Source organism: Salvelinus alpinus, chromosome 3 (genome assembly GCF_045679555.1).
Source record: "Salvelinus alpinus chromosome 3, SLU_Salpinus.1, whole genome shotgun sequence".
In the NCBI taxonomy this organism is placed as follows: domain Eukaryota; kingdom Metazoa; phylum Chordata; class Actinopteri; order Salmoniformes; family Salmonidae; genus Salvelinus; species Salvelinus alpinus.
The window spans coordinates 61,826,773-61,843,694 of record NC_092088.1 but is presented as its reverse complement, the minus strand read 5'-3'; the positions used below and the strand labels follow the sequence as shown (position 1 = coordinate 61,843,694).

The 16,922-nt window shown below is 43.9% G+C and overlaps 1 protein-coding gene across 1 annotated transcript in view; it reads right to left on the bottom strand.

The window, feature by feature from the left end:
* Window positions 1–16,922, bottom strand: part of LOC139571071 (PDZ domain-containing protein 7-like) — a 52,196-nt gene that overhangs the window by 2,216 nt on the left and 33,058 nt on the right. The window contains exons 8-14 of the mRNA XM_071393588.1: window positions 15,092–15,325; window positions 14,208–14,380; window positions 11,916–12,007; window positions 11,633–11,724; window positions 9,898–9,966; window positions 7,578–8,279; window positions 2,755–2,855 (exon numbers count right to left, since the gene is read on the bottom strand). Coding sequence (XP_071249689.1) covers window positions 2,755–2,855; window positions 7,578–8,279; window positions 9,898–9,966; window positions 11,633–11,724; window positions 11,916–12,007; window positions 14,208–14,380; window positions 15,092–15,325 — 1,463 coding nt within the window. The remainder of the gene's footprint in view (window positions 1–2,754; window positions 2,856–7,577; window positions 8,280–9,897; window positions 9,967–11,632; window positions 11,725–11,915; window positions 12,008–14,207; window positions 14,381–15,091; window positions 15,326–16,922) is intronic.

Below are 16,922 nucleotides of genomic sequence, written 5' to 3'. Positions count from 1 at the left end.
AACAGAAAGTTCCTGTGATGTCATCAGTGCACACCGAGGATGCACCTGACTGACACTCACAACACAAACCCACTGAATGGCTACAACACAATCACAAAGCCAGAGGTATGTGAGACTACAAGGTCTCTTCTCTATCTTACCCAAACCAGGGCACCTGCTGGAATATTTCCCCTCATGAAAATGTTGTTCAACAAAATATCTGATCATGTTTATTGACCCAAAACATTCATGCCCTTCCTCCCGTGATGCCAGTATCAAAAAATGTTGATCCATTTAACTAAAGAGCAGATTAATACAAGTAATTCTGAATATTAGACATAATGTCATTCATCCTCTTTGGTAAACATTTAAGGATGTTATTTTTGGGGCTTCCTCTCTCTCTTTCTCTAACCAACAGTCATCATCCACTAAATGGTCCTCCCTACTGAATTAGATCTCTCTATTGTAGTCTGGTTTGACATTACAAATACAGTATCGAAATTACAAATAGTTAGTTATTGTTATACTTTAAACCTATTCATGTGGATTATTCAGCTATGTGCATTGCTCTTAATTTCTTGGCAGTGGTGGTAGTGGATCACTGTCCAGACTCCAGGCCATATTTCTGGAGAGAGCAACACCAGAACACTAGGACAGGTTAAATGGTATAATCATCTAGTTTTTAGAGTACTGTTGAGTACACACCCTGCAAACAATAATCAGTTGTTAGGATGTCCCCAGGATGTCACAAAATTGTCTCCTAAAGTCGTCAAGACATTGTTTCATGGTCCCCTAAATGTTTTGTCTAGTTCCTGGTTGGTCCCGAGATGTCCCAAAGGAAGTTTTTAGGACGTTCTTAGGACATTATGTCATGGTCCAATGGATGTTTTTGTCTAGTTCCCGGTTTGTCCCATGGACATCACCTGATGGTCCCAAAGAAATGTCGTCGTCCTCCACGCGCAAGCTAGTTTCATTACACATCACCCCTTGCTACTGTTGCCAAGCCCATCAAGGCCCTGATTGGTGAACCAGAGTGCTTTTAACATACTGTTTTCTACTTACATAATTGACACACGTTAAAATACATGATTAAATTGTGTATGTTTATTCCAACAGCAATTATTACTTAACATGTCCTCAACTAGGATTTGAACTCACAACCTCTTGGTTCACGGCATTCCAATTCAGGTGTAACATTAAAACAAAATGACACGCCCCACCAACATTGGACAACTATACAAAAAACACAAACTCAAATTGCTGAAATAAGTCAATTAAATCAATGACACAAATGTCAGTTTAAATGATAACTATAAAGCAGATGGCACTTTTTTGCTAAGTGCAGAGATGTATTATAGGGGCTGAATGTGTAGAGTACCTCTGAACTTCTACAGACTTTGTGGTGCAGCAGAAAGATCAGCATACCCCAAATCTATAGGTTGTGCGTTCATTGATAAAAGATTTTTACACTATTTTAGCTGAACAGCTTACCTTAAAACCCCCATGCCATTTCATTTCTTTAATTACAGTGGTTTGTTACACCAGGGACCATCACGTGGCAAAAACCTCCAGGGGACAATGACACAACGTCTCAAGAACGTTCAGGGGACCATGACACAACGTTCCAAGAACATCCTAAAAACATCCTGGGACAAACTGTGAACTACAAAAAAGTAGTTGCATATTAGCTAACCCTAACCATTTTAAAAAGGGTAATATAATTATCTTAACCTGCTATGTTAATGCTCCTAACCTGCTGCGTAAGTTCTCCTAACCTGCTACAAAAAGTCAATTTTGACAAAAGCTCTATCCCTGCTTGACAAAACCGTCAAGCAGGAGCAATAGCAAGCGTGACACACACACACACATACAGACCTGGTGGCTAGCTTAAAGACAGGCAGTTATCAGACAGGAACAAGAGGACAGGATGTGTGTGAACAGTCAGTCTGGTGTAGTAATCCTACTTCCCCCTGCTCTCAGTGTGTGGCAGATACACACAAGTTAGGGACAGGCTATCAGGCTATGCCTAGGAATTAAGGGGCTGGAGCAAACCAACCACGTCTAGCTCCGTCTATATCGGTCTGTCTCTCTCTCTCTCTTTCCCAAACAATTGTCTCCCGCCTTGTCCTTCCGTTCCTCTCCTTCACGAAGGTCTCTGTCACGTTTTTGTGTGCATGCATGTCAGTGCGTGTGTATGTGTGTGTGTGTGAGAGAGAGAGAGAGAGAGAGAGAGAGAGAGAGAGAGAGGGGGACTCGGAGGGGAAGTTCATGGAAACTGAAAGGCTTAGCCGACACCAGATCCGCAGAGTGTTTGACACTCGAGTCATGGCCCTATCGAACCTGGGAAGTGCTGTCACCTGATAGGCTCACGGCAGCAACACCTGATTTTGAAACTTCGACCTAGTATCTAGAGATCGCTACGGTAGGGCCGTCTCAGACATTACCCCCTTCACCACACTGCAACCTCTAACCTCTGACCTCCTCCCCCTGCTTCATTCAGTATCTCTTCCCTTCTATTAATACACTCTGGCTGAGTCATATTACCCATACATTTCCTGGCCCAGCCCGACTGATGAGGTAAATTACCTGTACCTCATCAGTCATACTGGAGATATAAAAAACACACACACACACAAAATACCAAACTAAACTAGAGTGCCGTTTACAAATGTCACAGACCAAAACTGCTAAACACGTCACCCTGTTTCATCGGGCTCAGCTCTGATTAAAACATGAGCTGCCCTAATATTGCAGTGAGCTCTTAAAGAAGCTTACCTTCAGAACATCACTGGTAGAGGCAGCTCCTCCTGGAAAGATCTTCTCTATCTTGATCACAGGCTGCACCTTGGACTCCATCCCACCGGAGATACTGATACCTGTAGAGCAGAGATAGAGAGTTTATCCACAAAGGGCCGGTGTAGGTGCAGGCTTTTGCTCCAGCCAATCAACTAGTAATCCTAGTCTTTAGTCAAGACTTAGTTGATGTATTTATAGGGGTATTTACAGTGCCTTCAGAAAGTATTCACAACCCTTGAGTTTTTCACATTTTGTTGTGTTACAGCTTGAATTTAAAACGGCGATTTGGTTTCACTGGCCTACACACAACACCCGATAATGTCAAAGTAGATTCATGTTTTTGGACATTTTTACAAATTCATTTAAAAAATGTAAGCGGACATTGAATATCCATTTGAGCATGGTGAAGTTATTAATTACACTTTGGATGGTGTATCAATACGCCCAGTCACTACAACGATACAGACGTCCTTCCTAACTCAGTTGCTGGAGAGGAAGGAACCCGCTCAGAGATTTCACCATGTGAAATAAACTCAGCAAAAAAAGAAACGTCCTCTCACTGTCAACTGTGTTTATTTTCAGCAAACTTAACATGTGTAAATATTTGTATGAACATAACAAGATTCAACAACTGAGACATAACCTGAACAAGCTCCACAGACATGTAACTAACAGAAATGTAATAATGTGTTCCTGAACAAAGGGGGGGGGGGGTCAAAATCAAAAGTAAGTCAATAACTGGTGTGACCTGGTGTGACCTCATGGACTGCACCAGATTTGTCAGTTCTTGCTGTGAGATGTTGCCCCACTCTTCCACCAAGGCACCTGCAAGTTCCCGGACATTTCTGGGGGGAATGGCCCTAGCCCTCACCCTCCGATCCAACAGGCCCCAGACGTGAGATCTAGGCTCTTCGCTGGCCATGGCACAACACTGACATTCCTGTCTTGCAGGAAATCACAGACACAGAACGAGCAATATGGCTGTTGGCATTGTCATGCTGGAGGGTCATGTCAGGATGAGCCTGCAGGAAGGGTACCACATGAGGGAGGAGGATGTCTTCCCTGTAACGCACAGCGTTGAGATTGCATGCAATGACAACAAGATCAGTCCGATGATGCTGTGACACACCGCCCCAGACCATGACGGACCCTCCACCTTCAAATCGATCCCGCTCCAGAGCATAGGCCTCGGTGTAACGCTCATTCCTTCGCCGATAAAAGCGAATCCGACCTTCACCCCTGGTGAGACAAAACCGCAACTTGTCAGTGAAGAGCACTTTTTTGCAGTCCTGTCTGGTCCAGCAACGGTGGGTTTGTGCCCATAGGCGACGTTGTTGCCGGTGATGTCTGGTGAGGACCTGCCTTACAACAGGCCTACAAGCCCTCAGTCCAGCCTCTCTCAGCCTATTGCGGACAGTCTGAGCACTGATGGAGGGATTGTACGTTCCTGGTGTAACTCAGGCAGTTGTTGTTGCCATCCTGTACCTGTCCCGCAGGTGTGATGTTCAGATGTACCGATCCTGTGCAGGTGTTGTTACACGTGGTCTGCCACTGCGAGGATGATCAGCTGTCCATCCTGTCTCCCTGTAGCGCTGTCTAACAGTATGCACATTGCAATTTATTGCCCTGGCCACATCTGCAGTCCTCATGCCTCCTTGCAGCATGCCTAAGGCACGTTCACGCAGATGAGCAGGGACCCTGGGCATCTTACTTTTGGTGTTTTTCAGAGTCAGTAGAAAGGCCACTTTAGTGTCTTAAGTTTCATAACTGTGACCTTAATTGCCTCCTGTCTGTAAGCTGTTAATGTCTTAACGACCATTCCACAGGTGCATGTTCATTAATTGTTTATGGTTCATTGAACGAGCATGGGAAACAGTGTTTAAACCCTTTACAATGAAGATCTGTGAAGTTATTTGGATTTTTACTAATTATCTTTGAAAGACAGGGTCCTGAAAAAGGGACGTTTCTTTTCTTGCTGAGTTTATAAGAAAATCTGAGAGATAATAAATTATTTTTTTACATGTATTTATCCCTTTATTTTTTGCGTTAAACTATCTCCATATATACTTCCATTCATTTTTTTTTACTGGTACCGGGGACCTTCAGTCCTAGAGCAAAACAGAGTCTCTCAGGTTTCCACAGAGGGGTCATATTAGTGTGTAGCCCAAACCGTTTGGAAGCTGTAGACAGAAGTTGGCAGAGGAGGCTGTACCGACTTCAGACAAGACTTGTCAAACCAACGTTTTTGGGAGAAGACTGATTTTCAGGAAGTCTCATGGTCTGACAAATACCGCTGTAGCTCTGCCACCGTTCACCGCAGTTGCAGAAGGGCGATATCGGCGGTTGTGGTGGATTGATATTTCTAGCTTAAACAGACAGACTTTGATGGGGAATGTTGTATTATGTTAATTAGATTTCCGCAGCAGCGTGGAAATTGTAGGCTAAGATGGATCAATGACATTGTAGTTTCTCCACAATACTAACGTAAATGACAGAGTGAAAAGAAGGAAGCCTGTACAAAATAACAATATTCCACAACATGCATCCTGTTCGCAATAAGGCACTAAACTAAAACGGCAAAGAAATGTGTCCTGAATACAAAGAGTTATGTTTGGGGTCAATCCAACAACACATCACTAAGAACTGTACCACTCTTCATATTTTCAAGCATGGTGGTGGCTGCATCGTGTTATGCGTGTGCTTGTCATCGGCAAGGACTAGGGAGTTTTTAGGATAAAAATACACAGAATAGCACTAAGCAAAGGCAGAATCCTAGATGAAAACCTGATTCAGCCTGCTTTTCAGTAGATACTGAGAGACAAATACACCATTTAGCAGGACAATAATCTAAAAGACAATATCAAATATACATTGGAGTTGCTTACCAAGACAACATTGAATGCTCATGAGTGGCCTAGTTACAATTTTGAATTAAATCAGCTTTAAAATCAATAGAAAGACTTGAAAATGGCTAACATTACAACTGACAGAGCTTGAAGAATTTGGAAAATAATAATGTGCCAATATTGTACAATCCAGGTGTGCAAAGTTCTTAGAGACCAAGAAAGACTCACAGCTGTAATCACTGCCAAAGGTTATTATAACATCTATTGACTCAGGGGTGTGAATGCTTACGGTGCATTCGGAAAGTATTCAGACCCCTTGACTTTTTTCACATTTTGTTACATTATAGCCTTATTCTAAAATGTATTAAATAGTTTCTTATCAATCTACTCACAATAACCAATAATGACAAAGCAAAAACCGATTGACATTTTTGCAAATGTATATATAAAAAAAGGAAATATCACATTTACATAAGTATTCAGACCCTTTACTTTGTCGAAGCACCTTTGGCAGCGATTACAGCCTCAAATCTTCTTGGGAATGGCGCTACAAGCTTGGCACACCTATATTTGGGGAGTTTCTCCCATTCTTCTCTGCAGATCCTCTCAAGCTCTGTCAGGTTGGATGGGGAGCGTTGCTGCGCCCCTATTTTCAGGCCTCTCCAGAGATGTTCGATCAGGTTCAAGTCCGGGCTCTGGCTGGGCCACAAAAGGACATTCAGAGACTTGTCCCAAAGCCACTCCTGCGTTGTCTTGGCTGTGTGCTTAGGGTCATTATCCTGTTGGAAGGTGAACCTTTGCCCCAGTCAGAGGTCCTGAGCGCTCTGGAGCAGGTTTTCATCAAGGATCTCTCTCTACTTTGCTCCGTTCATCTTTCCCTCGATCCTGACTATTCTCCCAGTTCCTGCCACTGAAAAATATCCCCACAGCATGATGCTGCCACCATCATGCTTCACTGTAGGGATGGTGCCGGGTTTCCTCCAGACGTGCTGCTTGGCATTCAGGCCAAAGAGTTCAATCTTGGTTTCCTCAGACCAAAGAATCTTGTTTCTCATGGTCTGGAGTCCATTGTTTTCTTGGGGACCTTCAATGCTGCAGAATTGTGTTGGTACCCTTCCCCAGATCTGTGACTCGACACAATCCTGTCTCGGAGCTCTATGGACAATTCAGTCGACATCATGGCTTGGTTTTTGCTCTAACATGCACTGTCAACTGTGGGACCTTATATAGAAAGGTGTGTGCCTTTCCAAATCATGTCCAATCAATTGAATTTACCGCAGGTGGACTCCAATCAAGTTGTAGAAACATCTCAAGGATGATCAATGGAAACAGGATGCACCTGATCTCAATGTCGAGTCTCATAGCAAAGGGTCTGAATACTTATGTTAATAAAGTATCTGTTTTTTTTTGTAATACATTTGCAAAAATGTCTTAAAACCTGTATCTGCTTTGTCATTATAGGGTATTGTGTGTAGATTGATGAGAAAAAAATCTATTACATGTTTTTTTCAGACTAACACCAAAATGTGGTATAAGTCAAAGGGTATGAATACTATCTGAAAGCAGTGTAAGTACATGTATAGTATGTGTGAGTATATGCTTGAGCATTTATGTCAATCTTAGAAAATGTGCACCTTCCCTTCCAATATTATGGGATTTTAACACTATGTGATGATCTATGAGAACGTATGAACTGCTTTTGTTTTGTAAAGTGCCAAATTTATTGAATTTATTGCATTTGTTGACTGTAGAGCTGGGGGGATATCCAATAAAATATATGTAAAAATAGAACAAAAAAAAGACAGTTGAATCAGATGTGTTACACTTTGTAAACAGCCTTACAAGGGGTTTATTTTATACAGGGCCATTGTTATGTAATAACACTGATCTCTACTGGTAAGGTAGAGTACTAGCAGGCTGCAGATTAGTTGGCGACTCTCGAATAGGCCTACTCACCCAGAGACTGTTTCGTTTTGGAGATGGTCACCGTGGTGATCTCATACTCCTGAATGGCTACAGGTGTTGCGTTTCCATGGTGACCATTCTGCGACCGTCCCGGCGAAAGTCTGTTCACTTGCTTCACCTTCCCTCTCTGCCCTTGTCCCCCCCTCTCCCTCCCTGTCGAGGGGCTTCGGTCCTTTGGGGGGGGCTCAAGCACATGAGCCAGGGTGGGTTGAATGTTCCTGGGGGGTAAGTGTACTCTCACCTCCATATATCCCTCGGCCATCCCTCCCTTCCTCTCAGAGCCGCCCTCCCATTGGTCCCTCCTGACCCTTCCATTATGTTCGTTCCTCACCGGCAACCGCCCCCGCTCAGGAGTGGTATCTTCCGGCAGCAATGAGGTCTCATCATAGTGCCGGGGCCAGGACAAACCATTGTCTCGCCTATGGGGAGAGTGGTTGGTTTGGGGTTGGCGTCTGGTAGTGTGTGAGGATTCTGTGAGGAGCCAGTTGGGGGGTGAGGGGCTCGGAGAGCGTGAGCGTGGGGTGTGGTGGGTGTAGCTGTCCACGGGGACATCCAAGAGGGGGGTGAAAGCACGGGAAGGGGGCAGGAGACCATCCTGGAGGCCAGACACACGTAGTCTCTCTAGGTCTTCCATCAGCTGACGGTCTCTCCCCAAGTCCTTGGCTGGCTGAAGCTGGAAACCACCATGGTAGTCTGGAGAGGAGATATGCATGTTATCACACACATATTAACACACACACAGACACTCGCTCATTCCCTTTAACCCCAGAAGACCCACTGTATTGTACCAATATTCTAAACCTTCCTAGCACTGGTCAACCGTCTGTTTGGCAGTGACACTGAGTGGGAGTTTACAAAATGGAGTCCATTCACCAAAGGGCGCAATCTGCATATCTCTATCGGAGGTCATCACCCTGACCTGTCAGAACTCACTGGCTGTGTTTGACATGTCCGTTTTCTTCCACCCTGGTGGAGTCAGCTGAACTTTCAACCCCTTAACCCCTCACCTCTGAGTGCTAGATGGCTGGGGTCATTTACTTCTGTGGCGGCGGTAGAAAATGCCTTCGCTCTGTGTTTTTTTACTCTTGAATGGAGAGAGAGTTTGAGAAGCTTTTAAGGTATGCACACACACATGCACTGTGTCTGACTCTTGAATTGGTCTAGTTTGAGAAAGGCTTCAAAGGCTCCATGCAGTCAGCCCACGCATGTCTATGACTTAGCACTGCTCCTCTCTGGCTTTTGTGTTTCTCACAGAGACGTAATACAAGCCTTCCTACTGAAGTCATCTGACATAGGCCTGTGTGTGTGTGTGTGTGTGTGTGTGTGTGTGTGTGTGTGTGTGTGTGTGTGTGTGTGTGTGTGTGTGTGTGTGTGTGTGTGTGTGTGTGTGTGTGTGTGTGTGTGTGTGTGTGTGTGTGTGTGTGTGTGTGTGTGTGTGTGTAGTGCCGGGGCTTTCTTTTGTTATGTCAGTCACTGGCAGTCACTCAATTAGCCCATGCATGTCAGCTAACATGTTTAGTCAGTTAGTTTAGCTAGCCATCTAAACTTGTAGTAATCATGGCTGAGTTATCAACCAGGCACGAAGAGCACATGCCCAGGGGCCTTGACCTCCAGGGGTCCCCCATTGATTTTGGTAGTCACTCTCATGCAAATATCATATTAATATGGCATAGGGTATGACAAAATGTGTAGAATTGCAAGACATTTGTTAGAATATATCTAAATCTTCTGTGTGTAGAAGATTTCTAAATCTCCAAAATGTGTAGAATTGCAGGAAATTATCTATCATGAATTTGTCCCACAGACCCATGGCAAAATGTGTAAAATTGCAGCAAACTTGCTCTGAAACTGCAACATTTTCTCTGCACCTCATTGCAAAATGTGTTGAATTACTGGAAATTAACTCTAAAACATACTTTTTTTTCTTTCTACCGTCAAGACGGGGGCCACTAAAAGGTTTTGACCTCGAGGTGGGGGGCCCCCTAACAACATTTTGTTTAGGGACCACCAAAACTCTAGGGCCGGCCCTGTGTGTGTGCTGCATGTGTATGAAATGGATATGGGATATTGAGCAGGTGTTTCCGTCAGACAGGATATGAGATGTACTGGAAAAGGAGGGAGGTGAGAGGAGATATGAAAAGAGGAGAAGAAGAGACACAGGAAGAGATGAGGAGGAAGAGGATAAGTTCTCTGGTTATATAATAGCAGAGGAGAGCGGTTAGAGAAAGAGATTGGGCGGAGAGAGAGAGAGAGAGGGAGGGAGGGGGGAATGAGGGGGCATTATACACACACACACGACAGAGAGAGAGACCTGGTATGGGGGTGATGAGGTGTCGTCGAGGGGTTCCACTGCGAGGAGAGCGCAGGACAGGAGACCTCACTGAGGACGAGAACACAACAAAGATATGAACATACAATACTAGAATACAAAACATTACCCCCCCCCAAAAAAAAACACTCCCTCTACCCCCCCCCAACTCCATCCCACCACCAAGCCACTGTCCACCAATGCACCAACAAAATGAACAAAAGACAACAATTAAGGAAAACAACAATGCAAACAAACAAAAGACATCAAGGACAACAAAAAACAAAACAGCAAGGCCAACTGTATGTGTTTGAGTGCAAGTGTGGCACTATTTACATGTGTGTATGTAACTGAGTCAGGTTTGTAGGCCTCCTTGCTCACACATGCTTTTTCAGGTTTTTTTCTATGGGATTGAGGTCAGGGCTTTGTGATGGCCACTCCGATACCTTGACTTTGTTGTCCTTAACCCATTTTGCCACAGCTTTAGAAGTATGCTTGGGGTCATTGTCCATTTGGAAGACCCATTTGCGACCAAGCTTTAACTTCCTGACTGATGTCTTGAGATATTGCTTCAATATATCCACATAATTTTCCTCCTCATGATGCCATCTATTTTGTGAAGTGCACCAGTCCCTCCTGCAGCAAAGCACCCCCACAACATGATGCTGCCACCCCCATGCTTCACGGTTGGGATGGTGTTCTTCGGCTTGCAAGCTTCCCCCTTTTCCTCCAAACATAACAATGGTCATTATGGCCAAACAGTTCTATTTTTGTTTCATCAGACATTTCTCCAAAAAGTATGATATTTGTCCCCATGTGCAGTTGCAAACCATTGCGGTCTTTTTTATGGCAGGTTTGGAGCGGTGGCTTCTTCCTTGCTGAGCAGCCTTTCAGGTTATGTCGATATAGGACTCGTTTTCAGCATCCAGCATCTTCACAAGGTCCTTTGCTGTTGTTCTGGGATTGATTTGCACTTTTCGCACCAAAGTGCGTTCATCTCTAGGAGACAGAACGCGTCTCCTTCCTGAGCGGTACGACGGCTGCATGGTCCCATGGTGTTTATACTTGTGTACTATTGTTTGTACAGATGAACGTGGTACCTTCAGGCGTTTGGAAATTGCTCCCAAGGATGAACCAGATTCGTGGAGGTCTACTATGTTTTTTCTGAGGTCTTAGCTGATTTCTTTTGATTTTCCCATGATGTCAAGCAAAGAGGCACTGAGTTTGAAGGTAGGCCTTGAAATACATCCACAAGTACACCTCCAATTGACTCAAATGATGTCAATTAGCCTATCAGAAGCTTCTAAAGCCATGACATCATTTTCTGGAATTTTCCAAGCTGTTTAAAGGCACAGCCAACTTAGTGTATGTAAACTTCTGACCCACTGGAATTGTGATAAAGTGAATTATAAGTAAAATAATTTGTCTGTAAACAATTGTTGGAAAAATTACTTGTGTCATACACAACGTAGGTGTCCTAACCGACTTGCCAAAACTATAGTTTGTTAACAAGAAATTTGTGGAGTGGTTGAAAAACGAGTTTTAATGACTCCAACCTAAATGTATTCAACTGTACTTTCCTATTTATGCTATTTTTGTTCCTCTGCCAATTTTGATCCTTTATATTGGGCAGACAGACCAGTTCCCTACCTCCTCCCGCTGCCACCTGCCTCTTCTATAAGGAGTTAGCACTAGAGCAGAAACAGACTGGCGCCCCGGATATTTTTGATGTTCTTACATGAGCGGCTCTTCAGTATGTCGTAGGCCTCCAGTTCAAAGGGCATGACAATACTGTCAAAACGGCCCATCTCTGTCGGAGGGATCAGCATCCTGGAAAGAGACAGAGAGAGGCTTGGTGAGAGGAACTACACACGCAGACACACACACACGCCTGCTTTGTCGTATCAGTAGTTGTGACACACCATGGAGTGCATTAACCACACTAGCATATAGCACACACACACAAACATCCCACATGTAAACACACGCATGGACGGACACACGCGCGCACACACACACACCTGATCTCTCGTATCAGTAGTAGTTTCTCAGGTCGGTCCAGTATGGCCAGTAGAGGGTGTACTAGATCCTCCACCACACACGCCAACATAAACTGATACAGAGAGAGAGAAAGAGAGAGGGTTCATCTTAATAGTCTATAATAAATAATGTTGTTTTCCTTTCCTACATCTGAAACAACTGGACAGGTGAGAGAAGATTCACAGTATTCATCTTAAAAAATGTACCCCTAAGTCAAGCCCCTATTCCCTTCCCTCTACCCCCTATGCACATGTGTGGATTTGAGACAAGGTACAGATGATGCCACCCTGATAGCTTATGCAGAGTTCTGAAGGAAAATCTGAGGAGTTGATCATTTTGGTGTGAGGAGTAGAGCGAGTGAGTGTGACGGATAGAGAGAGAAAGAGAGGAGCTCCATCAGAAGCATTGTTTATTTAAAAACTTCCATACAATACCAGACACATATCACTAACCCTTTTGTCTATAGCAAAAAATATCACTAGACTGGGAGAGCGAGATCAGATGATGGCCGATATTTGACCCTTGTCATACAGGTGTTGGATCTTAATTTAATCACTATTTTGTTGCAGATAGGAAATTCAACTTGTAGTGTATTTGAGTTTCAGACTTGATTTGCCCTAACGAAAAATTTACGTATCAACCCCTACAAAAATGTCCATTAATTATAATCCACATAATAATTCACATTTCCTGTTGCTGCAGGATTATTTTTCTGCTATCGCAAACTGGCTCAAATTAAGATCCTACATCTGTAAATGACGTGGAAAATCTGTCTTTTGTCTGAGACGCCGGCGGACACACCAATCATTGTCAGACATTCAGACACACACAGGAAACCATACTTTACATGAAACTCATCAGTCTACAGTACTATGGGTACAGTCTGTTCACTGTTAGCTGCTCCGAAAGTGGTAGGTATGTCTGAATCTGAGAGGAACCAACATCTTCCTCAAGCTGTGCGCCAGAGGCAAAAATAACTGATCCCTGCCATGAAGGCTGCCAGAAAGCGTGCGAACGTTGCTTAAATCCACTAGACAGGCTCATCCCAGCTAACAATTCTAGGGAGAGAAAGTTTTTTTTATGTTACCCGTAATGTTCCCCTGATGTTTGAGTGTCCAGTTTTCCGTTAGTTGGGGGAACATTCTATGTATGTTAGTTAAAACCTCCTAAGAAACTAATATAACATGTTAGACATGTTTCATGGGAACAACACTCCTGTGTCTAGTTTTCTGAGGGCTAGGAGAATATTCCATCAATGTCACACCAAACATACACAGAACATGGTTGCTATGTTTTCAGAATATAAAATAATAATATTAAATTACTGTATGAATAAACAAACAAGTGTGTCAAATATGTAAGTTAAAAGCTGTCTGTGTCCCCCTAGCATTGTCAAAAGACAGCGAGCTGTGACTGGATCAACGGTTCACCAATCAGGGCCTTGATGGGCTTGGGAACAGTAACAAGGGGTGATGTATAATGAAACTAGGGTGTGTGTGCCCTGGGTAGAACACATTTTTTTTTGGGGGGGGGGGGGGGGGGGACGTTTCTTTGCGACCATCAGGTGACGTCCCAAGGACAAACTAGAAACTGGACTAAAACCTCCAGGGGACCATGACACAACATTACAAGAATGTCCTGAAAAAACATACCCGGGACAAACCGGGAACAAGACAAAACGTCCTCGGGGGGCCATGACACAACGTACCAAGAAAGTCTTAAAAACGTCCTCAGGGACGACCCCAGGGCCAACAGGGAACTACTGTAGACAAAACCTCTAGGGGACCATGACTCAATGTCCTGACGACTTCAAGGGACCATTTCGTGACATCCCGCCCCGCATCCAGCCCCGCATCACACACACACACACACACTTACACTCACATTGAAATAATGTTATTTTCTTGCTTTGTTATTTTTGTTTCTGTGGTGGGTATGTCTGATTCCTTCATTTCTACGGACATCAAAGTGGTAAGGTCTAGGAAGAGGGGCAAGGAATTGTTTCTGGATTGGCCCTTGCACTGTTTCAGACAGCCATTCCGGCTCAGTAGCTCTGCAGTGTCTCACTCAATATGCTGTTTTGTTTCAGGAACTCACTTACCTGCATTGTCTTATGACAGTCAATACAGCTCAGCATTTTCCCTCTCTGAGTGTCTCAGTCTGCCAATTTGGTTCAGAATTTACTCTTAAAATGTCTCCATTAGCCATTACAGCTCAGAACAGCCCCATTTACAGTGTTTCACTTAGTTTGACATTTTGGCTCAGTGACTCACCCGCTTACAGTGTCTCATGACTGCTGTGACTTCGTCCTGACTGAGCAGTTTCCTGGCCATGTTCTCCACTTGTCCCAGGGTCTCAGGGTGAAGCAGGGGGCTGCTGTCCTTCACCCCAGCACGGGTCTCCCTTGGAGCGGTCAGCAGCTGGAACGGACGACCCCTCTCTTTATCTAGGGAGTCAGGGGGACAGATATCCGGGGATATATAGAACAACATGATCACACAATGAACGTTCACATTGGTCAAATAACACAGCGACAGAAAATGTGCTTGTTCTCTGAACCACAAAATTACAGAGCTACTGAGTGAGTAGTAGTAGTAGTAAAATGCTAGAGAGTGATTAGGGAACATCTGTTTAGCGACGCTAGCGAGTTGGTAGAGGTAAGGGTGAGGTATAATAGCCAGTGGGGTTAGGTTTAAGAGGGTTTCTGTTTATGCTGGTATCAAACCGTGGGTTGCACAGTGGGGTTAGTGTTAGGGTTGTGGTTGAGAGTTAGGGTTGAGGCTATGGTTAGAGTTAAACCGGGATGTGGGCATGAAGCTAGGGTTAGGGTTAGGGTCGATATATGATTAGGGTTGAACCAGGATGTGGGCATGAAGCTAGGGTTAGGGTCGAGGCTATGGTTAGGGTTGAACCGGGATCTGGGCATTAAGCTAGGGTTAGGGTTAGGGTCGTGGCTATGGTCAGGGTTAGGATCGTGGCTATGGTCAGGGTTAAACAGGGGTATGGGCGTGAAGGTCTTCAGTCTGAGATGGAAGGACTGGTGCTTTTGTGTGTCTGATTGCTAACATGCATGCATTCATGTGTTTGTGTGGTTGTCCAAGTGAATGTAGGATGTGTCTTTCTATAAAGTTGTGCCAGTGTATCTTGGTCCTCTCACCTTTGTCAGCATGGTGGGAGGGTGATTTAAATCGACCCCTGTGGGAGTCCCCTGTCCCTGTCTCTCTACTGTCCCGTGATGTGTCTCTCTCTCTTCTGTTCCTGGACATGTCTCTCCGTGCATCTCTCTTGAAAAGGAGGCTGACGAAGGTCTTGGAACGCTGCAGGGTCTTGCTGCCCTCTCTCTCTCCTGCACTCTTCTCCTTTCCCTGCTTCTTCTTCTTCTGCTTGTCCTCTGAGGGAGCAGCATGGATAGAGATCAAGGTTAATGCACCACCTCGTGATTTGTTAAGTGACATCATAATATACTGTATTAATTTCTTTGACACTGTTGAGTTTGAATACTAGATCTGATGTGACTAGCACTCCCTCTACTCTTCACTTCTTCTGCAGCTGTTGCTTGTCCTTTGGTGGTTAGGGGGAACGGTCAAATCAAGTAAGGCCCTGCGATCCCCAGGAAACTTTGGTGTGGGCCCTAGGTCAGGGAGAACTGACAGAAAGCCTGGTCACCCATGATACAAGTCAGTATTCGACATCCATCCATGTCTGAGGATGTCGGGAGATGACGTGGAAACCAGCCACTAGGGGGCAACAGTGAGCGCTGTTACCTTCAAGTAGGTTTTTTTCAGGTGTTGTGGATGGGAATGGCAAATGGGTGTAATCATCTGCCTCTGATTCCAAAGGTTGAAAGTTAAAATCCAGTAATACAATATATTTTGTGGATTTTTTTTTAACCCTATCCCAAACCTTAACTCTTACCTAACCATTGGGAGTTAATGCCTAAACTTAAGATTTTGGAGTTAATGCCTGAACTTAACTTTAAACACTTTGCAACAACTTCAACATGGATGAACATCTAATTCTGACGTGAGACTGTGAGAGCTAGTTGGACATAGGGCTTCTATCATAGTTACATAGATGCCCTATCAGAATTACACAGGAGCCCTATCATGGGTACATAGTTGCCCTATCATAGTGTGATGGAACATTTTATGTTTTTGCTTTTCTAATAACCAATTTCTGTATTCATGCAAGTGACTGAACGACCCTCCTCACATGCATGACCCAGTATTGGTCGGTCACATGAATGAAGCAAACTTTAATGATGAATTAATTATGAATGATGAATAAGCTAAATCCTGCAAATATAACTTGTCTGTATATAGGAGAACTAACGGAACTACCCCAGGTGGAGCTCCTGATTGACATCTGTACTTGGTGCATTAGTTGGTTGGAACCTCTCCAGCGCGCTGATAATAAAGGATGATTCATTCAAGATTGACTTTGATTGTCCCTGGTGGTAATTTCCACGAGAATTTGGAGTCAATGATCAGGATGATTGATTCTGCATGCGGAGCTTTCCAGTGGGGGTCTGCAAGGAAAACCAATGCCGCATTTTATGAAGCTTGAGGAAAATTCCCATCTGACCAAAAGCTATGAGCTGCCTGGAGGAGACACAACATCAATTGAGGGACACGGCAACTAATTTCAGTAAGTCAATTTAAATGAATTTGTATAAAAAATTTAAAAAATTCTAATAAAATCAATAAAACGAAACATAAAAATGGAGGAGGGTACCACTAGTCTTAAGTCAAGTAATAGCATGAAGTGAATGTGGATGTGAGATGTGTGAGTATAGTGAATGTTTATGTGAAAGTTGTGTGAGTGTGGAAAGTATTAAGATGATTGAAATTGGGATAATAACAGGATTGAAATATGGCTATTAAGCTGATTGAAATCTGGATATTAAAATATTGAAATTTGGATGTTAAGGAATATTAGTTAAGTGACTGATATTCGGATAGTAAGCTGATTGAAATGTGCATAATAAG